Here is a 25,196-nt window from a genome sequence, read left to right on the forward strand (position 1 = left end):
CCTCCCATAAAGGACCGTTCGTGACCCACTTTTACTGTTTTGATGTTTATATAATGTCCGGTCGACAACCTAACACGGCTAAGTCTATGTGTCCTCATCTACTGCATGGGCGTGAACGTTGTAAAAGACTATTGTTTGCTCTTCACAAACATGGCCGACTGACCTGAGCCTTTCAAAGGAGACGCTTCTTGGGTACTACTTGGCGCTCTAGTGTTTGGAGGCTGGCGATTGGCTGTCGAGCTGGGCATTCTGGTGAGGTAATTGGTGGTAGTACTTGGTTTTGATGCAGCGAAAGCGGTGATTGGTGGTAGGGCTAGGCGCTCTAGTGAGGTCTGATTGGTGGTAGTAGTCGGCTTTGATTCAGGGACGGCGGTGATTGGTTGTAGTTCTTAACGCCCTGGGATCGGTCTGCGGTGATTGGTTGGAGGTGTATCTGGCGGGTCTGTTTGAAACAGCTGTCTGTGTCTGGCAGGTCGGTATCGTATCTTTGGTAAGTCCATGTGCCGGTACCGGATCTGGTCCCCGGTGGTGGGGTGGGGGTAGGGTATAGTGACTAACTGGGGTCTGCAGACCTGAGCTTGGGACTCCTGGGTGACAGTGACTGAGTTGTGGTTGAAGAGGCCCTGTCACTGGGCAAACCCTGCCACCTTGTATGTCCTATCAAAACTGAACTCATATTGCAGCTTATAATGTAATAGAGGTCTATGTAGAGGAAGGCAACAAGATTCTTCCTGCGGCCCTTCCCCCAGCTGTTGCGTCACGTGTAAGGTGACGTCACATGGGCCGTGGTGTGGCAGATTCCATTCGAAAATAAATATATAATAATTTTCCATCATCTCCTGGGAAGCCGATGTCCCATCCCAAGAAGTCTCACTTTCCACCAATCACAGAATGCAGGATGTAAACAAAGTCATGTGGTGCCGTGTTTGTTTACATCCTGTCCTATGAATGGAGGATCATAACGTCCAATGGGATTTGTGATGTCGGAGTCCCAGGAGGCATCATTTGTCCTCCATTCATACTACAGTGTCTACAACGACATGGCCGCAGATACCAGTCTGCACATGTGTGAGGTCTGGTGCTGTATCATTGGGGGAGGGGTGGGTGTCTCCTCCCTTCCCGTGACATGGGAAGGAAGACCCCAGGACTGGAAGTTGGAGAGCGGTGCGGAAGAAGAGGGCGGAGCTGGATTCATCGGGATCATCAATATATAGGATAAGAGGAGCGCTGAGGAAGAGGAGCAATATCTGCCTTGGGAGGGTGGAGTTCCCCTTTAAGGGCCGGTTCAAAGTGTAAAAGCGCAGTCTGGATGCTTTTCCGCACGCGTGTTTTTGATGCATTTCAGTACGTTTTTGATGCATTTATGACCCGTTCCAGTGTGGTTTTGACGTGTTCCAGGGCGTTTTTGATGCATTTATGACCCGTTGCAGTGTGGTTTTGATGCGTTCCAGTGGTGTTTTGACGCGTTTATGACCCGTTCCAGTACGTTTTTGATGCATTTATGATCTGTTCCAGTGTGGTTTTGATGCGTTCCAGTGCGTTTTTGATGTATTTATGACCCGTTTCAGTGCGTTTTTGATGCGTTTATTACCTGTTCCATTGTGGTTTTCATGCGTTCCAGTGTGTGATGCATTTATGATCCATTCCAGTGTGGTTTTGACACGTTCCATTGCATTTTTGATGCGTATATGACCTGTTCCAGTGTGGTTTTGATGCGTATATGACCCCTTCCAGTGCGTTTTTTATGCGTATATGACCCGTTCCATTGTGGTTTTGACACGTTCCAGTGCATTTTTGATGCATATATGACCCATTCCAGTGTGGTTTTGATGCGTTCCAGTGTGGTTTTGATGCGTATATGACCCATTCCAGTGTGGTTTTGACGCGTTTATGACCCGGTCCAGTGTGGTTTTGATGCGTTCCAGTGCGTTTTTGATGCATATATGACCCGATCCAGTGTGGGGGTTTTTTTTCCCTCTTTTTCTTCAATTTAAATAGGGACATGTGCGTTTTTTTTATGCGTTTTACCGCATTCCAGTACAGTTCTGTGCAGAAAATATGCAGCCTGTTCTACTTTTTTTTTCATGCAACCGGAACGCACTGGAACTGCAAGCACTGATGGGAACTATGACACTGACAACCATATCACCTGCTTCCTGTGCGTTTGGGATGCAGAAAAAAAAGCAACTGAAACGCATGGAGTGTGAACTGGCCCTAAATCTGAAGTTTGGATAAACTTTCATTTTTTTTTTCTCTCCAGCTTTAGCTCCATCACTGTGATGAAGGAAGTCCCATCATGTGCAGATTCTGTAGGTCCTTCCCGCTCCTCTGATCTTCTAGCAATGTGGGGGATATCAGCTTCAGGGCTCCAGACTCCGCTGCATTAGAGATGATCCAACAGGGACACGCCTCCTTCCTGTCCTCTCCTCCAATGAGAGAAGTTGTTTTCTGCTAAGGCGCAATTTCCCTGCAACTTCAGCTTCTGGGTTCAGGTCCTCCTCCTCCTGGACTGACACTGCTTACCCCGATTTCACCGCACACTGTGAGCTTCTCATAATGTGCATTAGAACAGGGATTGAAATTTCTGTTCGCCAATGGCGAGTGGAAATTATGGTGGGGGTGAGTGTGTCCCCCAGGGCCATCTTGCTGAGCAGGCTCGGAGCTCAGGCTGGATCTGTCATTGGCACTGGGAGCCGTCAGACTGCTCAATAGCTGAGCGCAGTGAAAGCAAAGGAAGGAGTGTGTGCTGTGCTCTCTGCCTCCCCCTAGAGTGCAGTACCCGGATCTGTGAGTGAACATCGAAGCACTGCAACTTTTTATGGGCGGGGTCTGTGTATGCATGTCAATTGTACATGTGTCTTTGTGTATGTACATGTGTGTATCTGTACATGTGTCTGTGTATGTATGTGTACATGTGTCTGTGTATGTATGTGTACATGTGTCTATGTACGTACGTGTGTGTGTGTATGTATATGTATGTGTGTGTTTGTGTGTATGTACAGTGGGGATCGAAAGTTTGGGCACCCCAGCTAAAAATTTGTATTAATGTGCATAAAGAAGCCAAGGAAAGATGGAAAAATCTCCAAAAGGCATCAAATTACAGATTAGACATTCTTATAATGTCAACAAAAGTTAGATTTTATTTCCATCATTTACACTTTCAAAATAACAGAAAACAAAAAAATGGCGTCTGCAAAAGTTTGGGCACCCTGCAGAGTTAATATCTTGTACTGCCCCCTTTGGCAAGTATCACAGCTTGTAAACGCTTTTTGTAGCCAGCCAAGAGTCTTTCAGTTCTTGTTTGAGGTATCTTTGCCCATTCTTCCTTACAAAAGTCTTCCAGTTCTTTGAGATTTCTGGGCTGTCTGTCACGCACTGCTCTTTTAAGGTCTATCCATAGATTTTCAATTATGTTGAGGTCAGGAGATTGTGAAGGCCATGGCAAAACCTTCAGTTTACGCCTCTTGATGTAATCCCCCGTGGATTTCAAGGTGTGTTTAGGATCATTATCCATTTGTAGAAGCCATCCTCTCTTTAACTTCAGCTTTTTCATAGATGGTATCAAGTTACCATCCAAAATTTGCTGAAATTTTATTGAATCCATTTTTCCTTCTACTCGTGAGATGTTCCCTGTGCCACTGGCTGCAACACAACCCCAAAGCATGATTGATCCAACCCCATGCTTAACAGTTGCAGAGAGGTTCTTTTCATTAAATTCTGTGCCCCTTCTTCTCCAAACGTTCCTTTGCTCATTCCGGCCAAAAAGTTTTAACCTCATCGGTCCACAGAACTTGTTTCCAAAATGCATCAGGCTTGTCTATATGTTCATTTGCAAAGTTCAAACGATGATTTTTGTGGTGAGGACGTAGAAGAGGTTTTCTTCTGATGACTCTTCCATGAAGACCATATTTGTACAAGTATCTCTTTATAGTGGAATAGTGTACCACAACTCCAGTGTCTGCCAGATCTTTCTGGAGGGATCGTGCAGTCAAACGTGGGTTTTGAATTGTTTTTCTCACAATCCTGCGAGCTGTTCTGTCTGATATTTTTCTTGGTCTTCCAGATCTTGCTTTAACTTCCACTGTTCCTGATGACTGCTATTTCCTAATTACATTCCGAACAGAGGATATTGACATCTGAAAACGCTTTGCTATCTTCTTATAGCCTTCTCCAGCTTTGTGAGCGTCAACTATTTTCAGTTTCAGTTTTCTAGACAACTGCTTAGAACAGCGGTTCTCAACCTGGGGGTCGCGACCCCTTTGGGGGTCGAACAACCATTTCACAGGGGTCGCCTAAGACCATCGGAAAACACATATTTCCGATGGTCTTAGGAACCGAGACACCGCTCCTGTCTCAGGCGATCTGTGGGCGGGATGATATGCTGCCCCTGTAACCTGGCCACACCTCCGGGATCACTCAACAGCTCCGCCTCCTTGCCGCTGATTGGCCACCGGAACTGTAGCTCAGGAGAGGCACACAGGCGGCCAATCACCGGTGAGGAGGTGGAGCTTGGAGAGGAGGAGCCGAGCGGCAGCGCGCGGAGATCAAAGAAGATCGAGGGAGCTGCAGGAGCGAGTGAAGAGAGAGGCCAGAGAAGGAAGACAGCTGACAGGTAAGTGCAAATTTTGCTGCTGCAGCCAGGTATGCAGGCTGTAGATGGGAGAGGGAGAGAGCGAGCCCAGGCTGGAGCAGGAGTCAGCAAGGTAAGTATCATTGGTGTCAGTGGAAGGGATAGTGCCCCATCATTTGTGTCACTAATACCAACGATGGGGCACTATTCCTCCCCCCACTGACACCAACGATGGGGCACTATTCCTCCCCCCACTGACACCAAGAATGGGGCACTATTCCTCCCCCCACCGACACCAACCATGGGACACTATTCCCCCCCCCACTGACACCAATGATGGGTCACTATTCCCCCCCCTGACCCCAATGATGGGGCACTATTCCCCCCTCCACCACACTGACACCAATGATGGGGCACTATTCCTCCCACTGACACCAATGATGGGGCACTATTCCTCCCACTGACACCAATGATGGGGCACTATTCCTCCCACTGACACCAATGATGGGGCACTATTCCTCCCACTGACACCAATGATGGGGCACTATTCCTCCCACTGACACCAATGATGGGGCACTATTCCTCCCACTGACACCAATGATGGGGCACTATTCCTCCCACTGACACCAATGATGGGGCACTATTCCTCCCACTGACACCAATGATGGGGCACTATTCCTCCCACTGACACCAATGATGGGGCACTATTCCTCCCACTGACACCAATGGTGGGGCACTATTCCTCCCACTGACACCAATGATGGGGCACTATTCCTCCCACTGACACCAATGATGGGGCACTATTCCTCCCACTGACACCAATGATGGGGCACTATTCCTCCCACTGATACCAATGATGGGGCACTATTCCTCCCACTGACACCAATGATGGGGCACTATTCCTCCCACTGACACCAATGATGGGGCACTATTCCTCCCACTGACACCAATGATGGGGCACTATTCCTCCCACTGACACCAATGATGGGGCACTATTTCTCCCACTGACACCAATGATGAGGCACTATTCCTCCCAATGACACCCACAATGGGGCACTATTCCTCCCACTGACACCCACAATGGGGCACTATTCCTCCCACTGACACCCACAATGGGGCACTATTCCTCCCACTGACACCCACAATGGGGCACTATTCCTCCCACTGACACCCACGATGGGGCACTATTCCTCCCACTGATGCCAATGATGGGGCACTATTCCTCCCACTGACACCAATGATGGGGCACTATTCCTCCCACTGACACCAATGATGAGGCACTATTCCTCCCAATGACACCCACAATGGGGCACTATTCCTCCCACTGATACCAATGATGGGACACTATTCCTCCCACTGACACCAATGATGGGGCACTATTCCTCCCACTGACACCAATGAGGAGGCACTATTCCTCCCAATGACACCCACAATGGGGCATTATTCCTCCCACTGACACCCACAATGAGGCACTATTCCTCCCACTGACACCCACAATGGGGCACTATTCCTCCCACTGACACCCACAATGGGGCACTATTCCTCCCACTGACACCCACAATGGGGCACTATTCCTCCCACTGACACCCACAATGGGGCACTATTCCTCCCACTGACACCCACAATGGGGCACTACTCCTCCCACTGACACCAACGATGGGGCACTATTCCTCCCACTAATGCCAATGATGGGGCACTATTCCTCCCACTGACACCAATGATGGGGCACTATTCCTCCCACTGACACCAATGATGAGGCAATATTCCTCCCAATGACACCCACAATGGGGCACTATTCCTCCCACTGATACCAATGACGGGGCACTATTCCTCCCACTGACACCAATGATGGGGCACTGTTCCTCCCACTGACACCAATGATGAGGCACTATTCCTCCCAATGACACCCACAATGGGGCGCTATTCCTCCCACTGACGCCCACAATGGGGCGCTATTCCTCCCACTGACGCCCACAATGGGGCGCTATTCCTCCCACTGACGCCCACAATGGGGCGCTATTCCTCCCACTGACACCCACAATGGGGCGCTATTCCTCCCACTGACACCCACAATGGGGCGCTATTCCTCCCACTGACACCCACAATGGGGCGCTATTCCTCCCACTGACACCCACAATGGGGCGCTATTCCTCCCACTGACACCCACAATGGGGCGCTATTCCTCCCACTGACACCCACAATGGGGCGCTATTCCTCCCACTGACACCCACAATGGGGCGCTATTCCTCCCACTGACACCCACAATGGGGCGCTATTCCTCCCACTGACACCCACAATGGGGCGCTATTCCTCCCACTGACACCCACAATGGGGCGCTATTCCTCCCACTGACACCCACGATGGGGCGCTATTCCTCCCACTGACACCCACGATGGGGCGCTATTCCTCCCACTGACACCCACGATGGGGCGCTATTCCTCCCACTGACACCCACGATGGGGCGCTATTCCTCCCACTGACACCCACGATGGGGCGCTATTCCTCCCACTGACACCCACGATGGGGCGCTATTCCTCCCACTGACACCCACGATGGGGCGCTATTCCTCCCACTGACACCCACGATGGGGCGCTATTCCTCCCACTGACACCCACGATGGGGCGCTATTCCTCCCACTGACACCCACGATGGGGCGCTATTCCTCCCACTGACACCCACGATGGGGCGCTATTCCTCCCACTGACACCCACGATGGGGCGCTATTCCTCCCACTGACACCCACGATGGGGCGCTATTCCTCCCACTGACACCCACGATGGGGCGCTATTCCTCCCACTGACACCCACGATGGGGCGCTATTCCTCCCACTGACACCCACGATGGGGCGCTATTCCTCCCACTGACACCCACGATGGGGCGCTATTCCTCCCACTGACACCCACGATGGGGCGCTATTCCTCCCACTGACACCCACGATGGGGCGCTATTCCTCCCACTGACACCCACGATGGGGCGCTATTCCTCCCACTGACACCCACGATGGGGCGCTATTCCTCCCACTGACACCCACGATGGGGCGCTATTCCTCCCACTGACACCCACGATGGGGCGCTATTCCTCCCACTGACACCCACGATGGGGCGCTATTCCTCCCACTGACACCCACAATGGGGCACTATTCCTTCCACTGATGCCAATGACGGGACACTATTCCTCCCACTGATGCCAATGACGGGACACTATTCCTCCCACTGACACCCACGATGGGGCGCTATTCCTCCCACTGACACCCACGATGGGGCGCTATTCCTCCCACTGACACCCACGATGGGGCGCTATTCCTCCCACTGACACCCACGATGGGGCGCTATTCCTCCCACTGACACCCACGATGGGGCGCTATTCCTCCCACTGACACCCACGATGGGGCGCTATTCCTCCCACTGACACCCACGATGGGGCGCTATTCCTCCCACTGACACCCACGATGGGGCGCTATTCCTCCCACTGACACCCACGATGGGGCGCTATTCCTCCCACTGACACCCACGATGGGGCGCTATTCCTCCCACTGACACCCACGATGGGGCGCTATTCCTCCCACTGACACCCACGATGGGGCGCTATTCCTCCCACTGACACCCACGATGGGGCGCTATTCCTCCCACTGACACCCACGATGGGGCGCTATTCCTCCCACTGACACCCACGATGGGGCGCTATTCCTCCCACTGACACCCACGATGGGGCGCTATTCCTCCCACTGACACCCACGATGGGGCGCTATTCCTCCCACTGACACCCACGATGGGGCGCTATTCCTCCCACTGACACCCACAATGGGGCACTATTCCTTCCACTGATGCCAATGACGGGACACTATTCCTCCCACTGATGCCAATGACGGGACACTATTCCTCCCACTGACACCCACGATGGGGCGCTATTCCTCCCACTGACACCCACGATGGGGCGCTATTCCTCCCACTGACACCCACGATGGGGCGCTATTCCTCCCACTGACACCCACGATGGGGCGCTATTCCTCCCACTGACACCCACGATGGGGCGCTATTCCTCCCACTGACACCCACGATGGGGCGCTATTCCTCCCACTGACACCCACGATGGGGCGCTATTCCTCCCACTGACACCCACGATGGGGCGCTATTCATCCCACTGACATCAGTGATGGGGCACTATTCCTCCCACTGCAAAATTACAGTTATGAAGTAGCAACGAAAATAATTTTATGGTTGGGGGTCACCACAACATGAGGAACTGTATTAAGGGGTCGCGGCGTTAGAAAGGTTGAGAACCACTGGCTTAGAAGAACCCATGGTGCTGATTGTTGGGGCAAGGTCAGATGAGTCGGGGCATTTAAAACCTTTGAGATTGACATCACCTGGTCTTCCCAGACGATGATTGAGTACAATCCATGACACTGGCAGGTCTCAGCTTGGCAAAGGGGGCAGTGCATGCTATAAATTCTGCAGGGGGCCCAAACTTTTGCAGATGCCATTTTTTTGTTTTCTGTTATTTTGAAAGTGTAAATGATGGAAATAAAATCTAACTTTTGTTGACATATTATAAGAATGTCTAATCTGTAATTTGATGCCTTTTGGAGATTTTTCCATCTTTCCTTGGCTTCTTTATGCACATTAATACAAATTTTTAGCTGGGGTGCCCAAACTTTCGATCCCCACTGTATGTGTGCTTGTGTGTATGTATGTGTACGTGTGTGTGTCTGTGTGTGTGTGTATATATGTACGTGTGTGTGTGTGTGTATATATGTACGTGTGTCTGTGTGTATGTGTGTGTGTATACATGTGTCTGTATGTGTGTGTGTACATTTTTCTGTGTATGTACAGGTGTCTCTCTGTGTGTTTGTTGGTGGCGAGTAACTCTTAAGACCTGGCTAGTAGCTCAGGACTTGAAATTTTAAGCCCTGCATTATAAGCTGCAGCAGGTCAGACGGAGCCCGCCTCATTTCATCAGCATCATCTAACCCTTTCCTCCCAATCCCTTGCATTCATTGGACTTCAGTTCTTTCAGTCATAGAGGCTCAGCATCACATGTGGGTGTTACCTATGCAAATGCAGCCTGCCTGGGAACACCCACTCCAGACTGACACCCGCCCATCACGAAATTTAGATAATTACATAACTCCTCCCAAGAGCCAGACCACTGCTTGAATCAGGACTGAGGGCTTTTGAAAGGAATACTGATGAAGGGTTCTGTGATGTTTTCAGGAAGATATGTACAGCACCCTGCCAGCCCCTCCCACCAGCTATCATCTGCCTGCATTGCATAGAGAACCACAAAGAGCCAGTGATGATGTCACCGTGTTGCAAGATATGTAATGAAATCAGAAACCATTTATTACACAATGTCATTATCATGTTGATGAGGGCGGAGGCGGGGACCAGAAAAGGGAAAATATAAGCAGATTAAACTTCAGCTTGAAAGTGGTTGTAAACCATTGCACATACCTAGTGAAGTGACTGGCCTCAGGTGATACACAGATGAAACAAATCCTCCTACATACGTTGTACCTGTTTATCTGCAGTCGTATCTACAGCTATTCAAAGCACAGAATTTATACAGCTTGTCTGAGAGTTCAGAAAAAAGGGGGCTGAGAGCTGAAGTTACACTCTGCAGAGCTCAGTGAGGAGAGCCCTGAGAGCTGATGGAAGGGACAAACCCCCTCCACACAGCTCACAGAAACAGAGCTGAGGCTGTCAATCTGCTGGAGCTCCCTTCCCTGTCACCATTTTTCTCTTGGTGTCAGGAAAACTTGTCAGAAGTGATTCATTCTGATAGCAGAGGAACAAAACAGCAGACAGAAAAGACACTTAGTGCTCTGGACTGAGACAAGCACACACTGTGGAGGGATATGCTTTGTTCATATTTTGAACAATATTTCTATTATTTCAACATTTCTATTGTCTGAGGTTTACAACCACATTTTTGATGTACTGCTGTTCTCTTTTTATCTAGAAATATTACACCAGCCAGCACTGGCCAGAGATGTCCGAGTGTATTCCATAGTTTAATTTCCCACACCTCTGTACTGACCCTTTCTCTTCTTTGCAGGATTTCTCTGCATCGTTTCTCTCAGAAATGGACGCCGGTGACTTGGATGATTTGTGTTCTCATCTGAATTCAAAGATTTCTATTATCAAGAAGACTCTCCAGCTTCGGCACATAGGTCAGTAGAATCTTTGATTTATTCCCCCAAAAATTCATCCATACACATCCGGTACCTAATGGCCCTGTAATCTATTTTTCATTAAGTTGTTTCTTACTGTGTTTTTCTGCCTCCTTGAACCTCTCCTTTTCCACCTCACTTCTGTTTGTTTGGAATGAGCAGGGCACATTAGTTGCATTCATGTACACTGCTCTATGCACACTACACGTTCCATAATCCATCTTGGGAGCGAACAAGAGAAGGTAGCCACGTGAACGTAGCCACCCTCTAACAGGAAGTCAGTCTAACAAAGGAATTTGGAGACTGGAGGAGAATGAAAGCAACAGAAGGGAAGTGTTGCACCATCGCAGGGCCTACCCTCGTGAGTGGCCTCGTACTATTTATTATTATTAATATTACTGTGTAATTCTGACACATTTAGACCCCCGAAAACCTCAAACAGCAATCGTTTCTGCATATTCTTTGGAGTACCACTCAAGTATCGGGTTCTTTTATGGCTTAGGCCTCTTTCAAGTGGGGCGGATTCTGTTCCGATTAGCAAGGGTTCTGTGAGCTGATCCTCTGCTGATTGGAGCAGAGCGGGCGGATGACACATCCATGTCTGCTCAGTTTCTGCAGAGCCCAACAACTTCCGCTCCACTTTGCCTAAACGGAAAAGGACAGGGTTCTCCCTTTTTTTTTTTTTTTTTTTTTTTTTTTTTTTTTTTTTAACCGCCTCCCGCCCGCCATATAGTACAATGGGCGCTAGGCGGTTCTGTGAGGACGTCATATGACGTCCTCCCATTCTAACCGCGCATGCGCGGCTCTGTGAGCGCGCTGCGATCGGCGGTGCGCTGTGTCCCTCGGACACAGCCGATCACCGATCAACGGAAAGAGACGAAGATGTCGGCTCGGTCATGTGATCAGCTGTGTGCAATCACAGCTGATCACATGTAAATAGGGAAATGCCGGTTATTGGCATTTCTCTCCTCACGTACTGTCACGCTGACAGCTCTAGAGGAGAGCCGGTAATCGGCATCCCTCAGAGGGGACATGTACACTGATCACCAGGGCACTGATGATCAGTGTTCCCTGATGATCAGTGTAGCCCCAGCAGTGCCACCTGTCAGTGTCCATCAGTGCCAGCTGTCAGTGCTCATCCATGCCACCTGCCAGTGCCCATCAGTGCCACATCAATGCCACATATCAGTGCCTACCAGTGCATATCAATGCCAGATATCAGTGCCCATCTGAGCTGCCTTTGTGTCACCTATCAGTGCCAGTCAGTGCCACCTATTAGTGCCATATATGAGTGCTGCCTTTCAGTGCCCATCAGTGATGCCTGTCAATGCCCATCAGTGCCACCTATCAGTGTCTGTCAGTGCAGCCTATCAGTGCCCATCACTGCAGCCTCATTAGCGCACATCAGTGAAGGAGAAAAATCACTTATTTACAAAATTTTATAACAAAAACTAAGAAAAAACGTTTTGTGTTTTTTTTTTTCAAAATTTTCAGTGGTTTTTGGTTTGTTTAAGAAAAAGTAAAAAACCCAGAGGTGATTAAATACCACCAAAATAAAGCTCTATCTGTCACAAAAAAATGATAAAAATTTCATATAGGTACAGTGTTGCATGACTGCGCAATTGCCATTCAAAGTGCAACAGCGCTGAAAATTGGCCTGGGCAGGAAGGGGGTATAAGTGCCCTGTAGGCTAGTGGTTAAGCGGGCCTGATTGGATCTGGAGGTCGGCAGGTGCGAACGGATGCAAGTCGGTTTAACCCACCTGTCCAAAGGAGTGAATGAACTTTCTGATCGGGTCCACCTGAAAGACATTTTGAAACTTTGAAAAACAGTGACAGTTGTGTGTCTTTCTTTGTTTGAATTTGAAGAATTTGGGAAGAATGGTCCCTAGTGAGCTGGCACCTGGGGTCAGTGATTAGGCCAGCAGGCCATGGTGTCCTTTATATATGCCCAATCTACAATTAAAGCAGAGCTCCACCCAAAAGGGAAAGTTCCACTTTAAAGACTGGTCCCCCACTCCCCATTAAGGATTGGCACCTTTGGGGAGCGGGTACCTGAATTTGATAGGTACACGCTCCCACTTCCGCTGCGATCGCCTAGGCGATCAGAAGCGGAAGTTGTCCTCCTACCCTCTCTCCCCGTAGTCTTTTGGGACACGTGACAGGACCCAGAAGAGGACGGGGCCATTCAGGAAGCGCAGTGCTACTCGCGCATGCACAGTGGGTATCTGGCTGTGAAGCCACAACCTGTTACAGCCGGGTGCCCACACTGAATATGCCAGCGCCTGGAACACAGGACAGCTGGTGAAACGGGTTGCGGGTAGGACACCGCCAGATCGTGGGACGGGTAAGTGGCTGTTTTTTAAAAGTCTGCAGCTACAGTTTTTGTAGTTGCTGACTTTTATTTTTTGAGTGGAACTCCGCTTTAACTAAGCTTCCTGGGCCATTATAATTGGGTAGGAAACTAGCGCAAGTGGTATGCACCACAGTAACAGGGCAGATATGTCTTTTTCAGGTTTGTCTGAGCCACACACACCAGTTTCTGTTTCAGAGCGAAATAGAAACTGAAGCAGGATCTGCACCTAGTTACCTAAGAGATCACAGCAGTTTTCAATATAGAAAACCACCGCAGATCTCCACCAGGTCAGACCTGGCTTACGGGATGTGATCTTCCAGCAGACAACTTGCATTTCTCTTCCTTATAGGATGGGGATTACACTACATGAGTCTGCACAACCTCTCCTCCCTCCCGATCTCCGAGCAGAGGGATGGAAGAATCCACCTCCAGCTGTACTGTGCTGGTTCTTCCACAGATACAGCATAGATCAGGGAGCAGATCAGTCCTAAGGGCTTGCCCCCCTTTTGTTAATTGGGAGCAGGATCTGCTCTCTTCTTCAGCTTAGAGTGGAGTAGGTATTCAGCCTGCACCACTCTTTGTTCATTTCCCCCCAGTGTATCCAAAAATATTTTGCCTGGAGTTTGCATCTAAACCAGATTAAGAATTCATTTTCTGGGTATTGATTTAATCAGTTCTTTTGGTTTGTTATTATAATTTTGACAATTCTGATTTGATCTTGGCAATTCATTTCAGGTTTTGGGTGGAATATCCTTTTTTCTTTTCTTCTAATTATGTCAGATGAGCCTGAAATGTCATGACCGCAAGACAGTCTGAATATTTTGATGATCTGCAATAACTGTTTATGCCAGAGCACACATGGGAATCTGTTGGTTCCTTGGTTCAGTCCCACGTCTTGTCTGTCTCTAATAGGGCAGGATCCGCCCCTGAGGAATACACTCAATAAAGTGGCCTATGAACTTCATTTGCTGTGTGAACTCCTCAATAAACTGGAAACAGAAGTTCAGTACCAGGAATCTGTTGCCAACTCATTGAAGGTAAGAGCATTTTTCATTTTCTGTTCATTTAGGCATTGCAACTAATAAAGTGGCTTTAACCACTTGAGCTCCTCAGGATTTACCCCCCTTAATGACCACGCCTCTTTTTGCTACTTGGCGCTGCACTAATTCAACTGATAATTGCGTGGTCATGCAATGCTGTACCCAAACGAAATTTACGTCCTTTTTTTCACACAAATAGAGCTTTCTTTCGGTGTAATTTGATCACCTGTGTACCTTTTATTTTTCACGCTATAAACAAAAATTTTGAAGAAAAACAATATTTTTTATTTTCAGCTATAAACAATATATAGTAAACTCAAAGTTGGTTATAAATTTAGGCCAAAATGTATTCTGCTCCATGTTTTTGGTAAAAAAAAAATCCCAATAAGTGTATATTGATTGCTTTGTGTGGAAGTTATAGCGTCTACAAACTATGGTATAAATACTGCAATTTACGCCATTTTTCTTGCTATACAGCGCTGCGCTAGTTTAACGGACAATTGTGCGGTCATGCAATACGGTACATAAATGAAATTTACATCCTTTTTTTCCCCACAAATTGAGCTTTCTTTCGGTGGTATTTGATCGCCTGTGCGGTTTTTATTTTTTGCACTATAAAAAAAAAGGCTGACAATTTTGAGGAAAAAAAAACAATATTTTGGACTTTTTGCTATAAAACATGTCCAGTAAAAAAAAAATGCAAAAATCAAATTTAGTCATAAATTTCTGCCAAAATGCATTCTGCGACATGTCTTTGCTAAAAAAAAAAACCAATACGTGTAAATTAATTGGTTTACGTGAAAGCTATAGCGTTTACAAATGGCGGGAAAGATACTGGGATTTTTAGTTTTTTTTTTATACTAATAATGGCGGCAATCAGGGACTTATGGCAGCGACCAGCAACTTATGGCGGGACTGCGGCGGACATTCTGACATTGTGGGGTACTGACTTGGGGTCACTGACATCCCCAAAAACACTAATACAGTGATCAGTGCAAAAAAAAAAAAACTGACACTGTACTAATGGCAATGGGGAGGAAGGGGTTAACTTTATTTAGCAGAGAAAGGGTTATAGAAGTGAGGGGAGTGTTTTACTAGGGGGCGGGGGTGTGTACTGGGCGGGACAAGGCTGATCCAGAAAGTGAAACTATTCTTTCTCGATCAGCTCATCCTCGAGCTGACAGAGAGGTGACAGACAGCACAGCTACTGCAGCTGTGCTCTCTGTCACTGTTTACTGCCGATCGCTGGGACATAGCCGCTAATGAGCGGCTGTGACCCGGCAACTGACATCTGCGGCGGTGATCCACAGGACAAATAGGGCGGCAGCGCGCCTCGCGCGCGCCCCCTATTTGTTTACAAAACACATGTTTTAAAACGTGGTTTTGCCTGTGAGTGCTGCCCTGCCGCCGTATATGTACAGTGGCTGGGCGGCATGCGGTTAATGGCGGAAGGTTTTGTTTTTTATCTTAAAGCATTCTATGCATTAAGGTAAAAAAAAACTTCTGCACGCAGCTCCCCCCTAACCCCCCTATAATTACCTGAGCCCGATCTCAATCCAACATTGTGCACCACAGCAAAGGCTCTCTCTGCCGCTTCATTGACTCAGCTGCTGTCAATCACAGCCAGTGAGGAGGGCGCAAGATGCAGAGTCACGCTCTGTGTGTCGATGAACATGCAGAGCGGGGCTGAAGAGCGAGCCCCCATGACTGACCCCATAGCAAGCGGGGAGCACTTTGCAGGGGGGAGGAGCCATGAGTGTCAGCAAGGGACTGAAAAAAAGGAGGTTTGGGGCTGCTCTGTGCAAAACCATTGCACAGAACAGGTAAGCATAACATACTTTATAAACCAGTGCCGTGCAACGCTGACATAATATACACCGTATAACAATTTATAACATGTGCAATCCTCATAATAAAGTGCATGTGCAATTTCCCATATACAGTAACTTCTTATAAAGTGCATATACAAACCATAGTACATTACATAAACAATGTGTTCATGTTGCAACCTATAACTCCCACATGGTGGTTAAAGTCCTTGTAATATGTATAAATTCCTCTTAACAAGGACACTCAGTTCTAATCAACATTCGTGCGTCTTCCTGCTGTGTAAGAAATCACCCTTGTTAGCTCTCACGTGGACACACTGAGCAGGCTAGATACTGAGCCATGGGGAGCAGAAAAGAACCGTCATATTTTCAATATCATTACCAAAATTTCAAGATTTCTGCCAGGGTATGCAAATTTTTTAGCACAACTGTATGTATTTATTTCTTTATTTAATTCAGGTACTTGTATAGCGCCATCAATTTACGCAGTTCTTTACACACATATATATATATTGTACATTCACATCAGTCTCTAACCCTCAAAGGGCGTACAATATAAGGTCCCTAACTATATTTATACCTTCCTCTTTCCATGTGACTGGTCCAGCTTTGCCTGCTAAGGCACTTCTGGCCGCGGTCACACACACTTGTCCTTCAACAACCAATGCAGGGTTTATTGCCCTGTATTGTATGTGATAATGCCGAGGGACCACTCGCAGGTCAGAGCCTAATGTTTGAACACAAACTGGAACTTGACACCTGAATGGGAATATTTACTCTACCATAGGCTGTGTGTACAGGTCAACTAATGACACCATGAAACAGCACGAGTAACGCATTGCTTATGCAGGTGAAAAATACAAGGTACAGGAAGGAAGGTTTATAATGTCTTTAATGTGATTTAAAGGATCAAATGGATTTTTAAAAAATAACAAACATGTTATACTTGCCTAAAAGCTTACAAAGTACTTCAGCGCAATTGTACAAATCCCACTACCAATGTAATACTGCTGCTGACACTAATTGTGTTCCCACATATACACTTTATAAACCAGTGCCGTGCAACGCTGACGTAATATACACCGTATAACAATTTATAACGTATGTGCAATCCTCATAATAAAGTGCATGTGCAATTTCCCATATAATTTATTATAAAGTGCACATACAAACCACAGTACATTACATAAACAATGTGTTCATCTTACAACCTATAACTCCCACATGGTGGTTAAAGTCCTTGTAATATGTATAAATTCCTCTTAACAAGGACGCTCAGTTCTAATCAACATTCGTGCGTCTTCCTGCCATGTAAGAAATCACCCTTATGTGTTTTTCCTCCACCAACACACATATGTACTATCACCTCCTTGATTTGACCTATAGATATTTAGGTCACACAGCGCCTTTCCCTTATAACCCGGGTAGGTATAGTTTCTTTATTTCTCCACCTCCAATCTCCTCCACACTCTTCCTATTTCTTATACAGCATATCCTCCGAAAATGCAGAAAAAACGCCCATCATAGTGTATCACTTGTATCAATCAACATTTATTTAAAAGGTAAGTGCACCCACATATAAAGTGCCCGACTGCGACATTACAGTCAAATAGCTTCCGAAATACCACATCCAGCGTTCTAAGGTGACTTACGAAATCACGGCTTGCAAACTTCTGGTCATGCGGCTTGACGTCATCTGCCCACCCTACGCATTGCGTCACAACATGTGACTTCATCAGGGGATGGCCATTGGACGTTCTGCCGCTCATTTATACTGATCTCCACAATTGTTGTCACAGTAACCAACCACAATAATGTGACGAGCGCCATCTTCCTATAGCCCAACATCGCATTACACAGTAACCACCAGGGTGGATTTGATTTAAATCAAACTGATTTAAATCACAATTTAAATCGCGATTTAAATCACTAGTCAGTAAGGCTTGATTTAAATCCTAGTTTTCTACATAAAGACTAAGTCTTGTTGGTATAACTTTAATATGCAAGTAGATGAAGATTTTTAGAATAACTTTTCATATTAGTTTTTTTATCCCCAGTTTAATAGGTTAATCATTCATATTTGGACAACTTTTCTGTTGTACTTAGGAAGGAGAAAAATAATCATTACCTTAATGATAACAATTTAAATAGATTTATTCATCTGAAACAATAACATTCCAGCATATGTGATTTGCTTAAACATCCATGTTTGTTAACTAATTTGGCTAAACAAAATATATATATTTTAAGAACCTTAGACTGTCAGCCCCTTCCTCCTCACACTTAGTTTCACTTTCTTCTTGTGCAGATCTATTCCACTCCAAACAATCAGAAAAATATTGTTTCTATTCTATTCACTGAACTTCTTGAAGCTTAGCACTGAAGGGGTTGATTCTGTATTCATAGGTTTGTAGAAGTTAGGATGAAGGTCTTTTTCTTAACTCTGTTCATGTTATAACATTTTTGCTGTGAAGAAGAGGCCTGTGATCTCCGCTGAGTCAAATTCAGTTTTGAGAACTGCAAAAGTAAACCAATCATCTGCGATAATATCTTGTAGGCAGAGAAACTGCCCAATAATCTTACAAAAACCTCTGGAAGAGCATGACATTGTGAATGGATTCATGGAATTTATTTACCAAAAAAATTAAACATATACAGCCTTATTCTACATAATTAAAAAACTAATCTTTATTTCATGATGGAATAACCTTTGGATGGTAATATATTTTCCGCAAAAAGCATTTTATTTTAAATTAAAAATCCGATTTAAATAAAAAAAATCCGATTTTTTTTTTTTTTTTTTTTTTTTTTTTTTTTTTTTTTTTTAAATCATTGATTTTTATCCACCCTGGTAACCACCCACAACAATGTGGCGAGTGCCATTTTACTGTAGCCCAACATTATTTTACAATGGATTCTTTCCAGTTTGGTCATCTGGACCAATTAATACATAATGGACTATGCAGGTCACTCTACCCCCCCACAGTAGAGAAGCTGATACAAATGGACAGACAATCAGCCCCACCATTTACATAATGCATAAAATATACAATATACACATTCACCGTATTATAAATTGTTATACGGTGTATATTACATCAGCGTTGCACGGCACTGGTTTATAAAGTATATTTGTATATGTGGGAACACATTTCATGTCAGCAGCAGTATTACATTGGAGGTGGGATTTATAGAATTGTAATTCTAAATTTTTGTAATTTTTTAGGTAAGTATAACATGTTTGTTATTTAAAAAAAATAATACAATTGATCCTTTAAATCACATTACAGACATTATAAACCTTCCTTATAAACCTTCCTTCCTGTACCTTGTATTTTTCACCTACATAAGAAATGTGTTACTCGTGCTGTTTCATGGTGTCATTAGTTGACCTGTACACACAGCCTATGGTAGAGTAAATATTCCCATTCAGGTGTCAAGTTCCAGTTTGTGTTCAAACATTAGGCTCTGACCTGTGAGTAGTTCCTCTGCATTATCACATACAATACAGGGCAATAAACCCTGCATTGGTTGTTGAGGGACAAGTGTGTGTGACCGCGGCCAGAAGTGCCTTAGGAGGCAAAGCTGGACCAGTCCCATGGAAAGAGAAAGGTATAAATATACAGTTGTGCTCAAACATTTGCATACCCTGGAAGAAATCTTGACATTTTGGTAATGATATTGAAAATTACAGTTTGTCAGTTCTTTTCTGCTCCCCATGGCTCAGTATTTAGCCTGCTCAGTGCGTCCACGTGAGAGCTAACAGACTCATTGACGATTTATACACTGACACTGATTGCAATTTTAAAAGCCATAGATGTGGGAAATTAACCTTTAATTGCAATTTTACCCGTTGTCTGTCACCTTGTGTGTCTGTACCAAGGCCAAATATTCCGGGGGATGGAATCTTTTGATCTGGGCCATTCGGATGATTTCTGTTATGATTTTAAAAGGAGCCAAACAACTATGTGATCAATAAATGGCATAAAATGATCACTATCCTTAAATAAATTTTTTTTGGCACGATCAGTCAGATTTTCAAAATAAATGGAAAAATTTCACGATGTCTGCCAGGGTATGCAAACATTTGAGCACAACTGTGTGTAATAAATATATATATATATATATATATATATATATATATATATATATATATATATATATATATATATAAAAATTTATAACATGGACTACTTGTACAACAAATGGGATGTGATCTTTTGGAATAATAATTTAAATGTAGGCTATTATATACTGTATATGGGCAGCCCAAAAAAAAAACGTTAATTTTGTAGTAATTTCTCATTTTATCTATTGTAGGCACTTCAGATCGCCCTTGAGAAAGATTTCAAAGACGCAACTCATCTAAATGAGAATATTCCTGTCCACCTTCCTAAGAAAGGCCCCAGCAGGTATAAGAAAAGGGTAGGGGGTTTATAAGAAAAGATGGGTGGGAGGCTATGTGGTCAGCACTGGGATTCTGGGCTCAGTTCCTACAAAGGTGTCTACGTGTAGTTTGTGTGTTTACACAGGTTCCATTCAGCTGTTCTGGATCCTCATACAGTACAAATACACACCAGTTAGTTAAAGTAAATAAAAGCAGAACTAAACTCTGAAAATACTCACGTCTTCTCCAACAATGCAACATCAGCAGGGGCCCCCTGCCAGAGCTGACATCTTCCACCTGCCTTCTTGATTTGGCCGGCTGGGAATGCCGTGCCTCCCGTGCCAAAAAAAAAAAACAGTGCAAAAAAAAATGTTCTAAGAATGTGAACTGAGCTGTGCATGTGCAGCTCAGTTTACATTCTAAAGGAAACTTCGATCAGGCAGGAAAGTTTGTTTTATTGCAGAAGAGACATAGCATGCTTCTCCTGCGATAAAAAGCCTGCCTGCTCGCAGTATTCAGTTATTCAAGTTTAGTTGCACTTAAAGGGCACGCTCACTCCATGAAATGCACAGGAACGTGCTGCATGTTCCTGTGTGATTCACATGCAATCCGTGAGCAGCTCCTTCATTTGAAAGGGCTGAAATTGAGTGCAGTAAAAGTGCATGCACCACTTTACAAAGCACACAGCAACCAGATATATCTCTGTACCATGAGATCCGGTGCAGGCAAATGCACTCTGTTTGTGACCTGCATTTGGGGTGTCATTAAGCATTGCACTGACACCCACTGCAGATCACAAGGACAGTGCATTTTGAATGTGATGCAGGAAATGCGCACAGAACACAGGTTCGCACAGCCTGGCTCAGGAGTGAGTCCGCTGGTGTTCCATCATAGGAAGCGGCTTCATATGGTGGCACACAGAGAAGAGGATAAGTCAAGGTCACTGATGGGGGACCCCAGAAGAGGAGTATCGGGGCCGCTTTGTGTAGTACCATTGCACAGAGTAGGTAAATATGTTTATTTTACAAAAAAAAAAAAAAATGTACTTTTTACAAAAGCTTTAAAGTAGAATTTCAGTCTACCAACTAACTAGTCTTAAAATTGCTCCCTCCCCCTCCTAACACCTGAGCTGTGTAAGAAAGATCTGTATACTTACCTATTTTCAGCCCACTGTGGTTCGGTCATGATCCAGTTCCCCTGTGTCTGCCAGTGGAGGTTACAGGGGAGAGGAGGGAGCATTGAGAACGGATGACCCATAAGAAGCCTATGGGTGGCGTCACCACTCCTAGGAATGTTGGCTGTTGTTGAGCGCTCCCTTCTCTTCCCTGCAACCGCCGATGGCTGACACGGGATCACGTGATCAGCGCAGTCTGAACATAGGTATGTATATGCATCTTTCTTACACAGGTTAGTTGGCATAGGTGTTAGGGGAAGGGGACATTTTTGAGAACCTGCAGTTCTCCTTTAACCTCTTCCCTACCACCCTATAGCAGAACTACTGCTACAGGGCGGCAGGACTCTGCAAAATCATACATACATATACGTGATTTTGCATTTCCGGGTAGGGGGTGTGCATGCGTGTACGTGCTCCCCTACCCATGCTGTCATTGGCGCCTTCAGATGTCGATCACCAGGTCCTGGCCGGAAATTCCCCGCCGGCACCTGGCAGTCGCTGAGTGTCACTGACAGGAGAGAGACCTGTGTGTAAGCACAGTAGAGAAATACACAGTCGCATGTTTCCCTAGTAAACCACACACAGCAGACTCAGTAAAACAGCAGACAGTTAACCCTTTGATCGCCCCAGATGTTAACCCCTTCCTGGCCAGTTTCATTAGTACAGTGTCAGTGCTTTTTATTAGCACTGATCACTATATTAGTGTCACTGGGGATGTCAGTGGCAGTTAGTCAGATCCCCCCCCCGTGTCAGAATGCCCGCCGCAGTCCCGCTATAAGTTGCTGATCGCAGCCATTACTAGTAAAAAAAAAAAAAACCCCAAAATTCCACTGTATATACCACCATTTGTAAACGCTATAACTTTCACATAAACTAATTAATTTACAATTTTTGTTTTAGCAAAGACATGGAGGAGAATACATTTTGGCCTAAATTTATGACGAAATTAGATTTTGTTTTTTTACTGGAAAAGTTTTATAGCAAATGTCAAAAATATTGGGGTTTTCAGAATTTTCTGTCGTTTTTTTTTTTTTTTTGTTTATAGCGCAAAAAGTTAAAAACGCACAGGTGATCAAATACCACCGAAGCTATATTTGTGGGGGGAAAAAATGACATCCATCCATCCTCTCCGCTCCTCTTACGACCTCCTGCTCTCTAGCTCCTTTGTCTCCTCCTCCCATACTTGTCTCCAAGACTTCTCCAGAGCCTCCCCCATCCTCTGGAACTCTCTACCTCAATCTATCAGACTATCTCCTACTCTGCACACTGTTAGGCGATCTCTGAAATCCTCTCTCTTCAGGGAAGCCTATTCTGCCTTCTGCTAATAATGGAATCTTTTATTCCTTCTACCCGTCCATCCCCCACAGTTATTACCTTTTGTACCATCAGCCCCTCCCTCTTGGATTGTAAGCTCCAAGGATCAGGGCTCTCCTAACCCTCTTGTATTGAACTGTATTGTAATTGTATTGTCTCCCTTTATATTGTAAAGCGCTGAGCAAACTGTTGGCGCTATATAAATCCCGTATAATAATAACAATTTAATTTATGTACAGCGTTGCATGACCGCGCAATTGTCAGTTAAAGTAACGCAGCGCCATATCGAAAAAAAAATGGCCTGATCAGGAAGGGGGGGAAATCCTCTGGATGGCAAGTGGTTAAAACAGCTAAACTAAAGCTGCAATAGCAATGCAGTGGATCCATGCTTTGCTAAGAACTATGTGACAGTTCAGCTGATAAGGACGGCAGCTGTTTCCATGCTCATTTATTCAGAATGACATGATGAAAAGTGCTGATCAAAAAGTGCAAGAGATGACAAGAATAGACACTCTGACCTACAGATATTTCATGTCTGTTTCTTCAAGGAATTTACAAGATTGATCTATGCATCCTGTGACATCGTAAATAGAGATCTGTGTATGGTATGTTGCTGCCCCCTAGTGGAAGTCGCCTGTAGGTTCACGGTTCATGATGGCAGAACCATAGCTTATCTAATAAGCTCTACATTATATATATATATATATATATATATATATATATATATATATATATATATATATATATATTTCAGGTACTTATATAACGCCGTCAATTTACGCAGCGCTTTACATATATATTGTACATTCACATCAGTCCCTAACCCTCAAGGGGTGTACGATCTAAGGTCCCTAACTCACATTCATACATACACATACTAGGGACAATTTAGACAGGATCCAACTGGCCTACCAGCATGTCTTTGGAGTGTGGGAGGAAACCGGAGTACCCGGAGGAAACCCACACAGGTACAGGGAGAACATGCAAACTCCAGGCAGGTGAGGCCGTGGCTGGGATTCGAACCGACGACCCTAGTACTGCCAGGTGGAAGTGCTAACCACTTAGCCACTGTGCTGCCCAACATTTATTCCAGTTGTGGATTCATTACAGCTCTTTGTTTTTATAGTAACCTGTAATGCCCTGCACCAAACTCCGTCTGGAAAAGGAGTTAGTAGGAATCCAATCAAATCGAGCTGTTATGCATTGCACGGTGCTGTCCATCTAATGCAAAAGAGTTGACTAATAGGAGGAGAGAGCACAGGAATAGTCTAATTGGTGACCTGCAGATCATTTGTTATACATTCACAGGCTGTGAGCTCTTTGGACATGCCTGGTTCAGCCAGAGCTCAGGGAGTTAAAACCGCTCACAGCTACAGTGGCAGCTGATTAGGTCGCATTTAGGTCTAGCAAACATAGAAAAGAAGATCTTACCTACTACTTTGTGCTGATAGACCGGACCCTGCAACATCTTCTTCCCTATGCTCTGGCGGTCTAAGCTCCTGAGGACATCATGACCCTGTAGGTCCATAGCTCTGCATTGGACAAGATGACGTCATGTGATAGTCCACCACTGGAACATAGGGTAGCGCCGTCTGCTGGGGAATTGAGGATCAGGTAAGTTAACCACTTTGTATACAAAAACCTTCAGCACAACGAAAATCTCCTAAATAGATGTGCAGCTAGCATATAATGTGTTCCCACATATAACAAAGTAAATAAAGTGAAGAAAATGCAGCGCAACAATAAATTATATATATTTTTATTGTTGCGCCGCATTTGCTTCACTTTATTTACTAAGTTAACCACTTGCCCGACCGCCTTACCTAGGAGTACAGTTACAGAGCAGCTCTCCTGCGCAGGTCACATATCTAATACGTGATTCAGCTCTTCTGGGTTCTGGGTAGGGGGGGCGCATGCGCCGCTCTGGCTGTGCCGTGATTAGTCAATCATTGGCCGGGACCTGCTGATCGGTGAAGAGGATGACAGGACAGAGCTCTGTGCTGACAGCGGAGAAGAGCCAGTTTTTGTTTCCCTGCAAAGCAGGGAATAAAAACAGGCACGTCCCCTAGTAAAAAAAAAAAAAAAAAAAACACGCAGTACACATACACAAAGCCCTGTTGGGCACACAGTTAACACCCCTAGATGTTAACCCCTTCCCAGCCAGTGTCAGTACAGTATCAGTGTATAATATTAGCACTGATCACTGTATTGGTGTCACTGGTTCCCACAAAGTGTCAAGTGTTAGTGTCAGATGGCCAACCATACTATCACAGTATTGCTATAAGTCGCTGATCTCTACTATTACTAGTATAAAAAAAAAATTGCAGTATATATACCATAATTTGTAGATGATAT

The 25,196-nt window shown here is 45.5% G+C and overlaps 1 protein-coding gene and 1 long non-coding RNA gene across 2 annotated transcripts in view; one reads left to right on the forward strand and one right to left on the reverse strand.

Annotated features, from left to right (window-relative positions):
* Positions 1-25,196, reverse strand: part of LOC149459144 (uncharacterized) — a 114,676-nt gene that overhangs the window by 19,864 nt on the left and 69,616 nt on the right. Inside the window, exon 2 of the long non-coding RNA XR_016313342.1 lies at positions 24,273-24,436. This is a non-coding gene — a long non-coding RNA (uncharacterized LOC149459144). The remainder of the gene's footprint in view (positions 1-24,272; positions 24,437-25,196) is intronic.
* The window catches only part of SKA1 (spindle and kinetochore associated complex subunit 1), a 35,916-nt gene continuing 11,166 nt past the window's right edge, over positions 447-25,196 (forward strand). The window contains exons 1-4 of the mRNA XM_089681611.1: positions 447-490; positions 10,628-10,742; positions 14,010-14,134; positions 20,287-20,378. Of these exons, the coding sequence (XP_089537737.1) occupies positions 10,655-10,742; positions 14,010-14,134; positions 20,287-20,378 (305 nt within the window). The 5' untranslated portion in view covers positions 447-490; positions 10,628-10,654. The remainder of the gene's footprint in view (positions 491-10,627; positions 10,743-14,009; positions 14,135-20,286; positions 20,379-25,196) is intronic.

Source organism: Staurois parvus, unplaced genomic scaffold (genome assembly GCF_062004578.1).
Source record: "Staurois parvus isolate SC_StPar_1 unplaced genomic scaffold, SC_StPar_1.0 ptg000272l, whole genome shotgun sequence".
NCBI classification, from domain to species: Eukaryota; Metazoa; Chordata; class Amphibia; order Anura; family Ranidae; genus Staurois; species Staurois parvus.